The sequence below is a fragment of the Ochlerotatus camptorhynchus genome, unplaced genomic scaffold (genome assembly GCF_037179485.1).
Source record: "Ochlerotatus camptorhynchus isolate MF236.1 unplaced genomic scaffold, CSIRO-AGI_Acam_v1.1 ptg000141l, whole genome shotgun sequence".
Classification (NCBI taxonomy): domain Eukaryota; kingdom Metazoa; phylum Arthropoda; class Insecta; order Diptera; family Culicidae; genus Ochlerotatus; species Ochlerotatus camptorhynchus.
In genome coordinates, this window is record NW_027040631.1 from 1,365,427 (window position 1) to 1,380,032 (window position 14,606).

General features: G+C 39.5%; 1 protein-coding gene across 6 annotated transcripts in view; it reads left to right on the top strand.

Annotated features, from left to right (window-relative positions):
- Positions 1-14,606, top strand: part of baz (bazooka) — a 235,813-nt gene that overhangs the window by 206,766 nt on the left and 14,441 nt on the right. For 2 of the 6 annotated variants that reach the window (XM_065221319.1, XM_065221320.1), the window contains exon 2: positions 8,809-9,662. The exons of 1 other annotated variant lie outside the window; for it this stretch is intronic. In XM_065221319.1, the coding sequence (XP_065077391.1) occupies positions 9,486-9,662 (177 nt within the window). In that variant the 5' untranslated portion in view covers positions 8,809-9,485. Of the gene's footprint in view, positions 1-8,808; positions 9,663-14,606 lie in introns of those variants that run through there. 3 more of the 6 variants (XM_065221324.1, XM_065221325.1, XM_065221323.1) reach the window with 2 other exon arrangements.

The following is a 14,606-nucleotide window of genomic DNA, read 5'->3' on the forward strand; positions in this document are numbered from 1 at the left end:
TTGCCAGCCCCTCAGACATTTATCTTTCAAAAATTTCAGATAACTGGAATTCCAAATCTTTCCCATTCATCTTCAAGATGGCTGTTTAAGGTATACGTTGGTGCAATAGAAACACTGAAAAAGTGCATAGGTTTCATAGAGCATTTGAAAAAAGGGGCTGACAAAATCGGGTCATTACTGTATATTATTTCTAAAAAGAACAAAATGTAGAAATCTTCTCACCGCTTGAAGCAGATTTTCCAGTGAAATTCAAGATGACCCTACGAGATCATGAATTTACAACAGAATTTTAACATATTTCAATATGAATACTAATAGGAACTTGTCGATAATTCCGTTTGGGATTCCCTAGGGGATTCAGAAATCAATCAAGAGCTTCACTGAGAACTCTTCTGATATTTTTACAATACTTGAAGGGCCCGTCAACTGCTCTGATTGTCAAGTTTTAATATCACCTAGCATTCAAATCTCAATTTCATCTGGAACTCCGACAAACGTCTTACGATGATTTCCAATAAAATATTGGAGGAATCTGGACCACCAATGCTCATAATCGCAGTTGATTTCTAAATGTGCCAGCAATACAAAAAACCATAACTCCAATCACCGCGTCGAGTTTTCCATGTTTTTTTTTGGGTCACCCCATTCACTTCGAATATCAGACCTCATTCATCACCTCACAAAAGGGTGAATGACTAATCGCAGAAATATCTAGCCACCTCAATATTGAGCCACAAAAGAGTGCAACTGGCCCGCCCAATGAAGCCACAAACGTCAGAGTCTACTGATTCTTACATAATACAGCGGAGAGGAAGGCGCGGATTCCCTTCCATCATCATCGTCATAATCATCATACCGGTCGGTCATAGCACGATGACGATGATGGTGCGGGGTTCATAGTAGTACCCAAGATCGCCAGGGTGGCCATGGAACGCGGCGAGGGGGTCGAGGTAACGCAATAAAATATTTGCGCTGCATTCGTTTCTCGCAGTTTCCCATGCGCCTCAACCGAACGGAATCGGTCCGGTTTTTTGGCTCCTTTGTATTAACGTGTTTTTCTTAGCTGTAGGTATAGTAAGTACTGCAAACAGCTGTTTTGTGGTGCAGCCATTAAAATGGGGAGCTCGCTACATGCATTCGAGAGCTTTCTGTCAGTCGTATTATGATGGAGCAGAGCAAAGGCCCTCAATTCGCATGCGAATGTAGACAAGAGAAAACGTTGTAACTTTCGATCGGTATGGTAGAATTCCGACATTAATTTCACGTGCCCTCGCCGCACGCTTGTCCGACGATTCCTCCGGTGGACCGTCGAATCTGAAGCGGGGCTATGTTACAACTAACCGCGGTTGTAGTCGGAATTACTACAAGTGTCAGTGACAGCTTCGCATTATTGTGGACTCAGCAGCAGCTGCATCGTGGCAACAATATGTTTTCATGGAAATCTTGTTTTGTCTACTTCCTCATTGTGCACACGAGGTTGATTTCATTTTCAGCAGCGGAACTTGTTTCGGGTTATGTACAGTGCAGCATCGTAATGATGCTATTTACTAGGATGAAGATTTTCCCGGAGTCAGTCTTTGTATTTGATAAATTTTGCTAAGCAGCTGTACATAGTTTGCTTTGTTGTTACCAATCAATATGTAAAAGCCCCTTTAAACCGTGTCTGATTGACTGCAATAAATCATTTTAGAAAAATCAAGGAAATGCTTGTAGCTTTCTAATATTTAAATATTGTTTATGATGGCTTTAAAAACAAATGCTTTTTGTGCTAAGGCATCATAAAAACTGAACAGAATTGATGAAGAGTTCAAACTTCTCGTTAAAGGAAAACATCAATACGAAACACATTATTTTACAAATGTATCGGAATATTTACTGTATGCAATCAGCGGCGCCGGTGGTGTAGTGGTAAGCGTGATTACCTCTCACCCCAGCAGGCCTGGGTTCAATCCCAGTCGGCACCGCCGGGATGTTCTGAGGCATAACATATCTGATCACGTCTTCCTTCGGAAGGGAAGTAAAGCCGTTGGTCCCCGGTTCATGAGTTGATGGATCGATAGGTAGGGTCCTTTATCATTTTTTTTTTCATAGTAGGCCATAAATTATTTTTTTTCATAGTAAATAAATATAATAAATGTTTGAAGTTGTAGAATTATGGAAATATTTAGGTAAACAACCCCTCTCCAGACAGTTGTTTGATTAAGTCAATAGTGTATACACAATTCAATTAAGTTCGTGATGTTGCTATCACCGACTACTGTGCAGTGCCATCTTTTACACTATGGTCAAGATGGAGAAATAATGGACAAAAAAGTTATAATTTTTTTTAAGCTTAAGTTTTTGGAAAAATATTTAAAACTTTGTCAAATTTTGTCTTTGTCTTAATATAATGAAAGTTCACCAAATTTACAATATAAAATTTTACTAAGTCACACCGTTTCACAGTGGTTTAAAAGTGCAAATTCGTGAACTTAATTGTTTTCTGAGATGTACGTACGTTTTAGCATTAAGGTGTCTTCAGAAGATTTTCATAGTTCTGGATTCCGCACCTTTTGGAATGTTCACCTTAATTTTTCTTAAGGTGCAACTGCACTTCAAAAAACTAACTTTTTTATATTAACAGATATCGAGATGATGTCTTCTACAAAGTTGTAGGGCTTCAAGAAACTTTGCTGAAGACATCAAGTTGCCATGACTTCATTGTATGAAGATATAAGAGATTATTTTCCAGTTGCACCTTAAAATCAGTTGTTTGAGTTTTTCTATGTCTTATTCACGTTGTATCTCTTTGGTGTATTCTGCAAAGTTTTAGATAATATCTGAACACACAACTTTTCTGAAGACACCAAAGTGCTATGATTTGATTGGCGAGAGATACAGTGATTTTTAAGCAAAAAATCACCCTTTTTCAAAAAGCTATAACTAAGCTGGCCGCAAATTGCCGCACTTGCAACAAGTTTCATTTGAAAGCTCAGAATTTGTACTTTAAATGTTGTGGAGATCATTAGTATCCGTTAGTATCCTGGAAACTGTGGTGGATTTTAGTAAACAAAGATTTAAGATTTTTGTATGGGGCTATTCAAGTAAAAACGATATTTTGCTATCTAACAATGGTCTTGATTTTTTGTTTAATTTCTAGTTTGTTTTTACTTATTTTAAACTAACTTAAAAGTAAAATAACATGTTAAACTAATCCAAACATAAAACCAAAGTAACAATTAAAAATTTCTGATAAACAAATTAAACTTCAAAATCATCTGAAACATCATGTTCATCCTCCGAATCCATTTCTTCTCCATCATCTAAGTCAACAAGAACTTTGCGTCTTGAGACAAATTTTTTGTCTCCTTTTTGGGGCTTTTCCGCATGCTTGAGATTAGTGGATCTTAAGACACTAGCAAACGGCGAATCAAATCAAGATTCAAGATCGTTCTGGAACATTTTCTAGTGTGGTCTCGGCGGTATCGTTTGAGGTCTTTATTCCTCGATTCATGTGCTTCTTCGGAAAGCTGTCCGATAGGAACCGTGAAATGATTGATGACCTGGGCACCATGAATCAGGCATGTAGTACCAGGGGTATAGGTCCACTAGATACTTTGCTGTTTCAATGCAATAACTAGAAAACCGTTCCGTGTTGATTTTGTGCCCTGACGCAAATACCGAAGAATATTGTATTGTTTGTATGTACATCTGGTTTTTCAGTATTCCATTTTATTACCTGTAATATGGTACCACATCGTTCCAGTGCTGTCACATCCAGTCCAGTTATTGCAGTTGTTTTCTTGGGATCGGAAAAGAAACGTCGCGCAGTATTGCCGTCGTTGGACGTTCCAGATCCTCCAGGCTTAGGCTTGTCAACAATCAGGCCAGTTTCCACTTTGAACCGTTTTTTAATTTGATTCTTTCTAATCTTCATGGCTTGAACATTCTGTCCTCTTACCTGCCATTTTTTAATTTCAAGTCGGTAAGACAAGTGAAGAAAGTATTCCATAAAGCTATAAAATATTGATATTGTATCAAACCATAATACTTAACACTTAATTTTAATAAATCTCACCGGATCCAGGCATGCAAAGTTGAAAGCCCAAACTGGAAAGCATCGCTGTTCTCCACGCGTTCAGTTACTGAATCAAGATTGTTCATCAATTTCGGGGTTGCATTACAAATATAGCAAGTTTGTGACGATTTGTTGCCCGTAACAGCATTGCAGACCTTTCCGTCTACCATTGTCAAAACCATCTCATAGCGCACAATAATGGTACGGCCTTCTACCGTAATTACTGTTGGAACAAGCTGGTCAATCTGATTCTCTATATGTTTCTTCTCGTTGATTGATACTTCCGTAGTTTCACTCACGAGCTGAATCCTCACAGGTCTACAGAATCGGGTTGATGGTCGGGGATTTTGGAACAAAACTATTCCGTTTACATCTGCCTTAATAGGAACTAAGGAAGTAATAAACATATTTGAATCACTAGATTCTCCGTCGTCATTCTCAAATTTTTGTTTGTATTCCGCATGTCCGCTGCTGCCATCGAATCCCCATTTTACCAAAAGTACAACCTGAGGAAAATAAATTATTGGTTCAAAGTCTCTATAATGAAAATAAAAAAGGTACAACCTGCTTGAGCTCGTCATCTGAAAAATCTTCAAGATGCTTCTTGTTTGCAAAAAACAATCCTACTTGAGGTATGGTCCAAAAGCTTTTGAAGATTTACTTCGGCATTTTTTTCATCAACCATAATAAATTGATCTTCCGCATAGCACTGTTTCTTGGCATTGACAATTTTGTTGTACGACGGGTAAATATTCACGTTTCTCAGTTTTGCTTCTCCTTGGATTTTGAGGTATTGTGACTTGGTCAAGTTGGCATCTATGATCATTGCTAGTGCTTCCAGGTCAGAATACTGTAAGGGCTGCTTCTCCTGAGAATTTCTCCACGAAACAAGTATCTTTGATGCTCGGGTAGGGGTTGTCATTGTTGCTTCCTTCACTACTTTTGCCGCATCTACGGATCCACCTTCACGCAACTTCATTTGAGTAGCGTAAGTCAAGTTGCTAACGGAATGACCCCGTTATAGATACGCAGTCTTTCGGCGTTTTACAGCATCAGAACTATCTCGGAAAGGTGTCGTTGTTCTACCTCGGCTTGTTGAAGGAAGTTCAGAGAGCAAGAGAGTGGGAAGATTGAAGGGTTTTTCGAAGTAGCGGATATTGCATTTGACCATTTTTGTCTCGGATCGGTGGAACTTGCGATAAAGCTTTTTAAAATATTTGCCAATCGGTAACAGAGCCTTCTCCACATCATCTCTATTTAAATCGGACTCGTCAATGTTGTACGTTTTATACACTTCTTGACTCATTTTTCGAACTTTTTCAATTTCACTTCCTTGGGTTTCCTTCCAGAGTTGCAGCAACTTACGCTTATCAATTTTAACTGAACAAAAAAGTTAGCATGTTCCTTCAATGTTTCACAATTTTCAATAAGTTTTGGTACTTGAAATGCAGTAACAGGTCTTACGACAGTAGCCGACAAACTATATTTTTTTTTCAAATAAAATATATAGTTTGCTTTGATCATTTTTCCTCCTTAAAAACAAATTACAGTCGAATCTCCCTAGCTCGATATCAAAGGGTCCATTGTGTAAGAGAGGATGTCAAAATCTTTTTGTATTAAAAACATCACTTTTAAATTCGGTGTTATGTTTTGATTAATCTTACATGTTATTTTACTTTTAAGTTACTTTAGAATAATAAAAAAACAAACTAGAAATTAAACAAAAAAAAATCGAGACCATTGTTAGATAGCAAAATATCGTTTTTACTTGAATAGCCCCCTACAAAAATCTTAAATCTTTGTTTACTAAAATCCACCACAGTTTCCAGGATACTAACGGATACTAATGATCTCCACAACATTTAAAGTACAAATTCTGAGCTTTCAAATGAAACTTGTTGCAAGTGCGGCAATTTGCGGCCAGCTTAGTTATAGCTTTTTGAAAAAGGGTGATTTTTTGCTTAAAAATCACTGTATCTCTCGCCAATCAAATCATAGCACTTTGGTGTCTTCAGAAAAGTTGTGTGTTTAGATATTATCTAAAACTTTGCAGAATAGATACCAAAGAGATACAACGTGAATATGACATAGAAAAACTCAAACAACTGATTTTAAGGTGCAACTGGCAAATAATCTCTTATATCTTCATACAATGAAGTCATGGCAACTTGATGTCTTCAGCAAAGTTTCTTGAAGCCCTACAACTTTGTAGAAGACATCATCTCGATATCTGTTAATATAAAAAAGTTAGTTTTTTGAAGTGCAGTTGCACCTTAAGAAAAATTAAGGTGAACATTCCAAAAGGTGCGGAATCCAGAACTATGAAAATCTTCTGAAGACACCTTAATGCTAAAACGTACGTACATCTCAGAAAACAATTAAGTTCACGAATTTGCACTTTTAAACCACTGTGCGTTTGTGAGATCCAGCGGTGTGAATGTTGATTTTTTTTTAATTTTGGTAATGTTTGACCGTTTTAGAATGTATTTCGTGGCTCTCTAGCTCCGACATAAAAAAATACGCAAGAGCAGAAAATTCTCAAAATATAAAAAAAAAACAAACAATACGACCTCTCACTGGAAAATGCAACATTCGAAAACAGCCAAGAATTATCAACCTTCCAACCTTCCTTTAAAAAAATGATCAATCAAACCGCTACATCTCGAAAACGGTGTGACTCAGCGACATTTTATGTAAGTGCTTTTTTTATTGTAAATTTGGTGTACTCTTTTTACATCAAATCGAAGACAAAATTTTACCAAGTTGTGAATATTTTCCAAAAAATTAGGCGTTTATAAAAATCATAACTTTGTTTCCATTCTCCATCTTGACCTATATAGTACAATAGATGGCATTGGATGTCCCCTAAAACGTATAAAAAATCCTCTTTTGAGAATGTACATCGACATGTTTCGTCTGGAAACGATTCTCTGCTGACTGTGTTGGGGAAGCAGGATATACATGTACGTGATTGGTGGATTTGTTAGTTATTTCGATGCTTTTGGACAATGCTTGACATTTACCACTTTTTCAATATTTGGTTGTTGGAAAACAACAGTCGAAATCATTGCTATCGATGCGTAGAAATATTTCTGATTGTTTGGTGATAAAATTATTGAAATTGGACCAGGGGCAGCTGAGTTATAAACGTTCAAAATCTTTCATAATTTCGTTACATGTTCAATTTTCGGTTTTTGCAAATTCTTACAAATTGATTTGTACCGATTTAAAGCTTTATTAGCGAGATTTTTGGCGCTTTAAAAGTATTCTTTTGAACGAATATTCAAATTATAATACAGGTATTTATACCTCGATATAACGTAACTGTCACTTCCGCCACCGTCATCGTCGATATCTCTCAAGTAACAATTCAATCATATAAATAAACATTATCATTAGATGGAGGTTTGTCTCGGCTTTTCGATGGAATCATTACTTTGCTCGATTGAATGATCGTTTTCGAGGAATCGGTGATATCAGTCAAAAGTGACAGTTACTTTATATCGAGAAATACGTGAATTTCAGCAAATTTTATAAAATTTCATATACCTCAGTTGTATGAAGATGTACAGCATTTATGTCTTGGGCAACATTTTATTAAATTTTACATTCTACAACTTTGCCAAAGACAGTAAACCTTTATCTTGCGAAATAAAAAAGTTTGTATCGCTGCGCCATCTTTGCGGCCAAAACTTGTACTATTTTTATGCATCAAATTTTAGTCCTTATTAATCAAAGAAACTTAATTCAAGATGTCAACTAAATTAGATGCAATCCAAGAGCGTTATCATTTTTTCCTGCTAAATTTAATTCCTGGCCCACTGTGCACAAGTGTTAGCGGAGCAAACGTTGCGTCTGTTTTCAGTAGCATAAATAGCATATTTTTTTACGTTCAAAACATTGTTTCTTTAAAAATCTGTTAATTTTTCTGTTGAAGTCCTGGTATTTTTAGAGTAATCTAGGGTTCACTGTGAAGAACCTTTCGATGAATTTCGGATATCCTCTAAGGTTTGAGACAACATCGATCTTCTCGGGGAACTTCCTTTACACCTGTTGATGGTCATTTAGAGGCCGAAAATTGCTTAACTATTAACGGTATTCAACTTACTACGATCTTGAGTCATGATATCGAATAGAAATCCCCGATTACTTTTTCGAAGGGACGTATAAGATTTTGTAAACAATGCATTTGATCGTAGATTTTGGCGTACCTGGTAGCTCGCCCACGCATGCTAACACTACCATCAGATAGGGGAAATTTCCCCCTGCCTGATAGTGGTGTTAGTATGCGTAAGCGAGCTACCAGTTACGCCAAACCGACGATCAAATGCATTGTTTACAAAAGCTGATACGTCCCTTCGGAAAAGTAATCGAAAATTGTAGTCAATACTGATCATAGCTAAAATAGTGGTGCTTTTTATCTCTCGTAAATCCTCATCCTCGCTACGCCACCGAAAATTCCCTGTCCACATCAACTCGGTAAGTCAAAAGGAGCTAATGTTTACACCCCGATCCGGACAACATTCGCGCAGCCGTAATTCAATCCACGCTCAAAACCAACGATATATGAACGATCTATGCGGCGGACGCATGTCTACAAATATGTGAAACGATCGCTTTTCCTCAAGATCTCCCAGAGACACTCCGCCCCAACCAACGCCACCATTATAGGTAGTTGGGGAGGAATGTCGGCAAAATAGTTCGTGAAATTTGAAAGGTTCATGTTCCCGTTGTTATTGTTGTTACCATAGGTTTCGCTGACGGTTGCTAGTTAGCAGCATTCGGTCGCAGTGCACGGTGAAAGAGAATGTCCAGTTGGTAGTAGCGTGTGTGTGGGGGGGGGCGTGAGTCACTACATCGGTAATGAACGGAAAAATCAGCTGGTCGTTCAGCAAGCACTAACCAAAACAAAAAAAAAACTACCACTCAAAAACCGGTCCAACCACGATGCTGAGGCTGCTGCTGCAAATGCGCAACACATAATGAGCGCCGCGGTTCACGGTGTTGTGTGTGATTTGAGGAAGTTGTTGAAAAACCGGGCCTCCTCTCGTCTAATGGTGGTGCTGCTGCTGCGCGGAAATAACCGCATCGAACCCCAGAAGAGCTCGATCCCAGTTGCCGAAGGAGGGAAAAAGTGCTGAAAAAAGTGTAAATTAATTCGATCCACGATACGCCGTCATCAACATACATATCCGATACCCCGTAACAACATATCTCCAGAGAGTGAGTGAGCGTAGTGTGTATAACTAGACAAACAGATCGTTGTTGTTTGTAAAGAAAGAAAGAAGCGAACGGACGATCGAACGGGCGAATAATAAAAAAAAAGCATGCGCGTGACTTCCTCGATCGCGTGAGAGAGATCTCCTCTACGTTGTGTTTTGTTTTGTGTTGTGAAACTTCCGGAAGTGGCCTGTGAACAAATCGTGTGATGAAAAAGAAAACCAGCGTGTTCGAGCTGCCGCCCAAATGTCCGGCCCTGGCGGATAAAATTACCGGTATCTTCGGCTGGCGGCACACCTACCGGGTTTCGCAGAAGCAGAAGGGCATTCCCCACTGCCACCAGTATCTGCACAAGACCTACTCGCTCAACCTGCCGAGGAAGACGGTAAGATGGGGTTTTGGTGGGGTTAAGTGTGTTTTATTTTTATAATCCAGAACTAAGTTGATAAGACCTTTGTCCTTGGGTGGATGCTAAACGTTTGAGTCGAATGATTGGGTTCTATTTTTTTACGTTTGCATACACTATTTGAAGAATCACAGACAGCTCCTATTGATAAGAGATCTTCTCAGGACAGTCCCATTATATTCACACAAAAATGTAGGAACTTTAAAAACGTTCTGAGGAATGAACAAAAATGCCGAGAATTTCACAGAAGTTTCATAAACAAACTACGGGAAGATAAGGGAAGTTCCGAAAACTTTTTGAAAATTTTGGCATCAAGAATTTTAAAGTGGTTAGCTTCAGGGAAACTGCAGGATCTTTTAAGAAGTTCTGCAGGGAAATCAAGAGAACTTCAGAGGAGCATTTTTGAAACTTTAAAAATGTTCCAAGCATCTTAGAGAAGTTAGGTCTTGAGATCTTTAGGGATTTCCAGAGATTCTTGATGTTCCAAAAATATCAGAAAACTGCAGAGATCTGTAAGGGTATGTACCGATAAATTCAAGACAGTTCCATTTACTTCTGTAAAATTTCGAAAGAACTTCCGGGAATTTCAGGAAAATTCAGAGAACTCCAGAGAACTTAAGAAAATATCAGAAATATTACGAAATCTTCACAGTAGTCCAGAGAACTTCAGGGGTGTTTAAAGGTTTTCAAAACAGTACCAAGAGCTTCAGCGGCCTCTGATAGTCTAGTCAGTTAAGGCAAATTCCCGGTCTGGTAAAAAAGCCAAAAAGCTCTCATTTAATAGCTGTGGAAGTGCATCTTGAACACTAAGTTAAGAGTCAGCAAAACGCTTGCTACAGAAATGTTTGAGGATGTTTGAGAGAATTTCAAATCAGGACAGAGCGGAGAACCTTAGGACAGTTCATTTAATTTAACGAACATTGTTGGATTAAAGGAAAACTTCGGCAATGTTCCGAGAGGTTCATGAAAATTTGGAATGTTACATGAACATAAGCAAACAACATTTTAGGGGAGGTTCCGTGTTTTTAACCTTTGCGTGCCTAACGTCTAAATTTTCAAAGATTTAAAATTTTTATTACACACTTCGAAAAATTGATGTAAATTTAGGTGCCCTGAGACTGACATATACGAGCGTCAATTTTGACATAAAATTGAGTGATAACAGACGCGAAATTAGCGAGTAATCGGTTCAATTCCTTTAACTCTAGCTTTAAGACATCTATTATGTATAACGCAAATGATAACTTGGCTCTGTAAAGTTTATTCAATTGAGCCTGTACAAATAAATTAATACAAAAAAAGACTTTTTAGTCTCTGAGCACTTAATTATACATGACATGTTTGTTTACGTCTCATCCTTTATGCGAAGACAACATATCAAGAAGACTGGCAACTCTTCAATTCTCTCATACGAACACTATGCGACAGGTACAATCGCGTAATCTGCCGTTCAAAGGTAAATGCTTCGAACGAATTTGATAGCAAAGATTACATCCTCAGAAGAAAGGTTTGTGTATTTGCTCATTTTTCTATGCGTTGCTTCCACCTTCCCTCAATCGCAGCGCTACTGTATCTATCGCTTAGATTCTGGCAAAGTTGCCAGTCTTCTTGAATTGAAGTCTTCGCTTTATTGGATTCCGTCACGTGTGAGATTAGGTATTTCTTAGTTTGTAGCTCTGAAAACACAATTTCTCAATCTTTTTCTTCACCACAAGTTGCATTTTGTCTGGAATCTATTGAAGTTTATGAATCCATCTGAAAACATTTGGATCAATACATGATTCCGGAGTTATTCCGGTTCCCTTTGGGGTCACTTTTGGTCGGCATTCGGCTTTACTACTCTGTGATGAAAATCATGTTTTTTTTCTCTCAAATGATGTAATTGGACCAATGGCAGCTATACCGACGGTCCACGATCACATTGGGCATCCCGGATATGTTCCGGTGCCCCCGGGCAAGTGGCCAATTCTCGACAAGAACCAAAGCCCATCGTGTGACATATCAAAATTCATGATTCTACAAATTTTGGCCGGTAATGGTCTTATCAAGAGTCTACAGTCACCCTAGCCCTTCCGAGCATGTTCCGGTGACCCCGGGGAACTGGCCAATTCTCGACAAGAGTCAAAGCCCATCGTGCGACATATCAAAATTCTTGACGCTACAAATTTTGGCCGGTAATGGTCTTATTGAGAGTCGACGGTCACACTAGTCCTCCCAGGCATGTTCCGCTGCCCCCGGGGAACTGGCCAATTCTCGACATGATCCAAAACCCATCGTGCGAAGTATCAAACTTCATTATTTTACAAATCTTGGTCGGTAATGGACTTATTGAGAATCGACGGTCACATTAGCCTTCCCGGGCATGTTCCGGTGCATCCGGGGAACTGGCCGATTCTCGACAAGATCCAAAACCCATCGTGTGACGTATCAAACTTTATGATTTTACAAAACATGGCTGGTAATGGCCTTATTGAGAGTCCACGGTCACACTAGACCTCCCGGGCATGTTTCGGTGCCCCTGGGCAAGTGGCCAGTTCTCGACAAGAACCAAAGCCCATCGTGCGACATATCAAAATTCATGATGCTACAAATTTTGGCCGGTAATGGCCTTATTGAGAGCCGATGGTCACACTAGCTCTCCCGGGAATGTTCTGGTGCCCCGGGCAAGAGGCCAATTCTCAACTAGAACCAAAACCCATCATGCGACATATCAAACTTCATGATTTGACATATTTTGGCCGGTAATGGTCTTATTGAGAGTCCACGGTCACACTAGCACTCCCAGGCATGTTCAAGTGGCCAATTCTCAACAAGAACCAAAACTCATCGTGCGACGTATCAAACTTCATGATTTTACAAATCTTGTCTTATTGAGAGTCCACGGGGGCATGTTCCACTGCCCTCAGAAATGTTACGGTTCGCTCAAAAAGTGGCCAATTCTCGACAAGAACCAAAACACGTCGTACGACAACTCAAAGTTCATGGTTTTCATAACTTGGCGAGAGGGCATGTTCACATTGGCCACCCCCGGTACCCTCGGAGAAGTGGTCAATTTTCAACAAGAATTAAAACTAGTCGTGCGACATATAATAGTTCATCATTAAAAAAAAAAAAAACTCGGATGGTAACGGTCTTATTGACAGTCAACGGTCACACTAGCTCCTTCGAGCATGTTCCGGTACTCCGGAGAAGTAGCCAATTTTCGACAAGCACCAAAACAAGGACCAAAACCCGTCGTGCGATATATCAAGCGTCATCGCTTTTCAAAACTCGGCCGGTAATGACCTTATTGAAATCCCACAGTCATATTAACCTTCCCGGATACGCTCCGGTGTCCTCGGGGAAGTGGCCAAGAATCAAAACCCGTTGTGCGACATATCAAACTTCATGATTTTGCCGAACTCGGTCAGTTTTGACCTTATTTAGAGTCCTCAGATCCCCATAACTACTGAACCTAATTTTAATTGATGCTAGTTGGGTCAGACCTTGAGTAATTGACATCACATTCTTGCAACATGAAACCCGGGGACACCGGAACATGCGCGGGAGGGTCAATGGGATCGTGGGCTCGCAAAAAAAAAAACATTACTGGCCGAGTTCAGCAAAATCATAAAGTTTGATGTGATGTGTCGCATGACGTGTTTTGGTTATTGTGGAAAATTGTCCACTTCATCGGGGTACCGGAATATGCGCGAGAGCCCCAATGTGATCGTGGACTCTCAATAAAGCCAAAACTGACAGAGCTACGTTAAATCTTGATGTTTTATGTATGGCATGTTTTGGTTCAGGTCGAGATTTAGTTATTTCCTTGGGCACTGGTACATTTCCGGGGCACTGGGACGTTCCTGGGATGGCGAATATGACCGTGAACTCTCAATTAGGCCATTACTGGCCGAGTTCTGAAAAAACCATGAAGTTTGATATGTCGCACGACGGGTTTTGGTTCTTGTCGAAAATTGGCTACTTCTTCGGGGCACGGGAACATGGCCGAGGGAGCCTAGTGTAACCGTTGACTGTCAATAAGGTCATTACCATCCGAGTTTTTTTTTTTTTTAATGATGAACTGTGCTGTGTCGCACGACCAGTTTTAATTCTTGTTGAAAACTGACCACTTCCCCGAGGGTACCGGGGGTGGCCAATGTGAACATGCCATCTCAATAAATCCATTACCCGCCAAGTTATGGAAACCATGAACTTTGATTTGTCGTACGACGTGTTTTGGTTCTTGTCGAGACTTGGCCACTTTTTGAGAGAACCGTAACATTTCTGAGGGAACATGCCCCTGAGCGCTTGTATGTCCGTGGACTCTCAATATGACCATTACCGGCCAAGATTTGTAAAATAACGAAGTTTGATATGTCGCACGATGGGTTTTGGTTCTTGTTGAGAACTGACCAGTTCCCCGGCGGCACCGGAACATACCTGGGAGGGCAAGTGTGATCGTGGACTCTCAATAAGGCCATTACCGAGAAAAAATTGTCAAATCATGAACTTTGATATGTCGCACGATGGGTTTTGGTTCTTGTTGAGAATTGGCCACTTCCCCGGGGGCACCGGAACATGCCCGAGGGGGCTAATGTGATCGTGGACCATCGGTATAGCTGCCTTTGGTCCAATTACATCATTTGAGAGAAAAAAAAAAACATGATTTTCATCGTGTGTATACTTATTACAGAATAGTAAAGCCGAATGCCGACCAAAAGTGAATAACTCCGGAACCATGTATTGATCCAAATGTGTTCGGATGGATTCATAAACTTAAATAGATTCCAGACAAAATGCAACTTGTGGTGAAGAAAAAGGTTGAGAAATTATGTTTTTAGAGTTAATTGAATTTTGAAATTTATGCAAATTTTGACGTTAGGCACGCAAAGTTTAGGCACGCAGATTCGTGAATTTAAAAAAAAATGCGTGGACATCAGT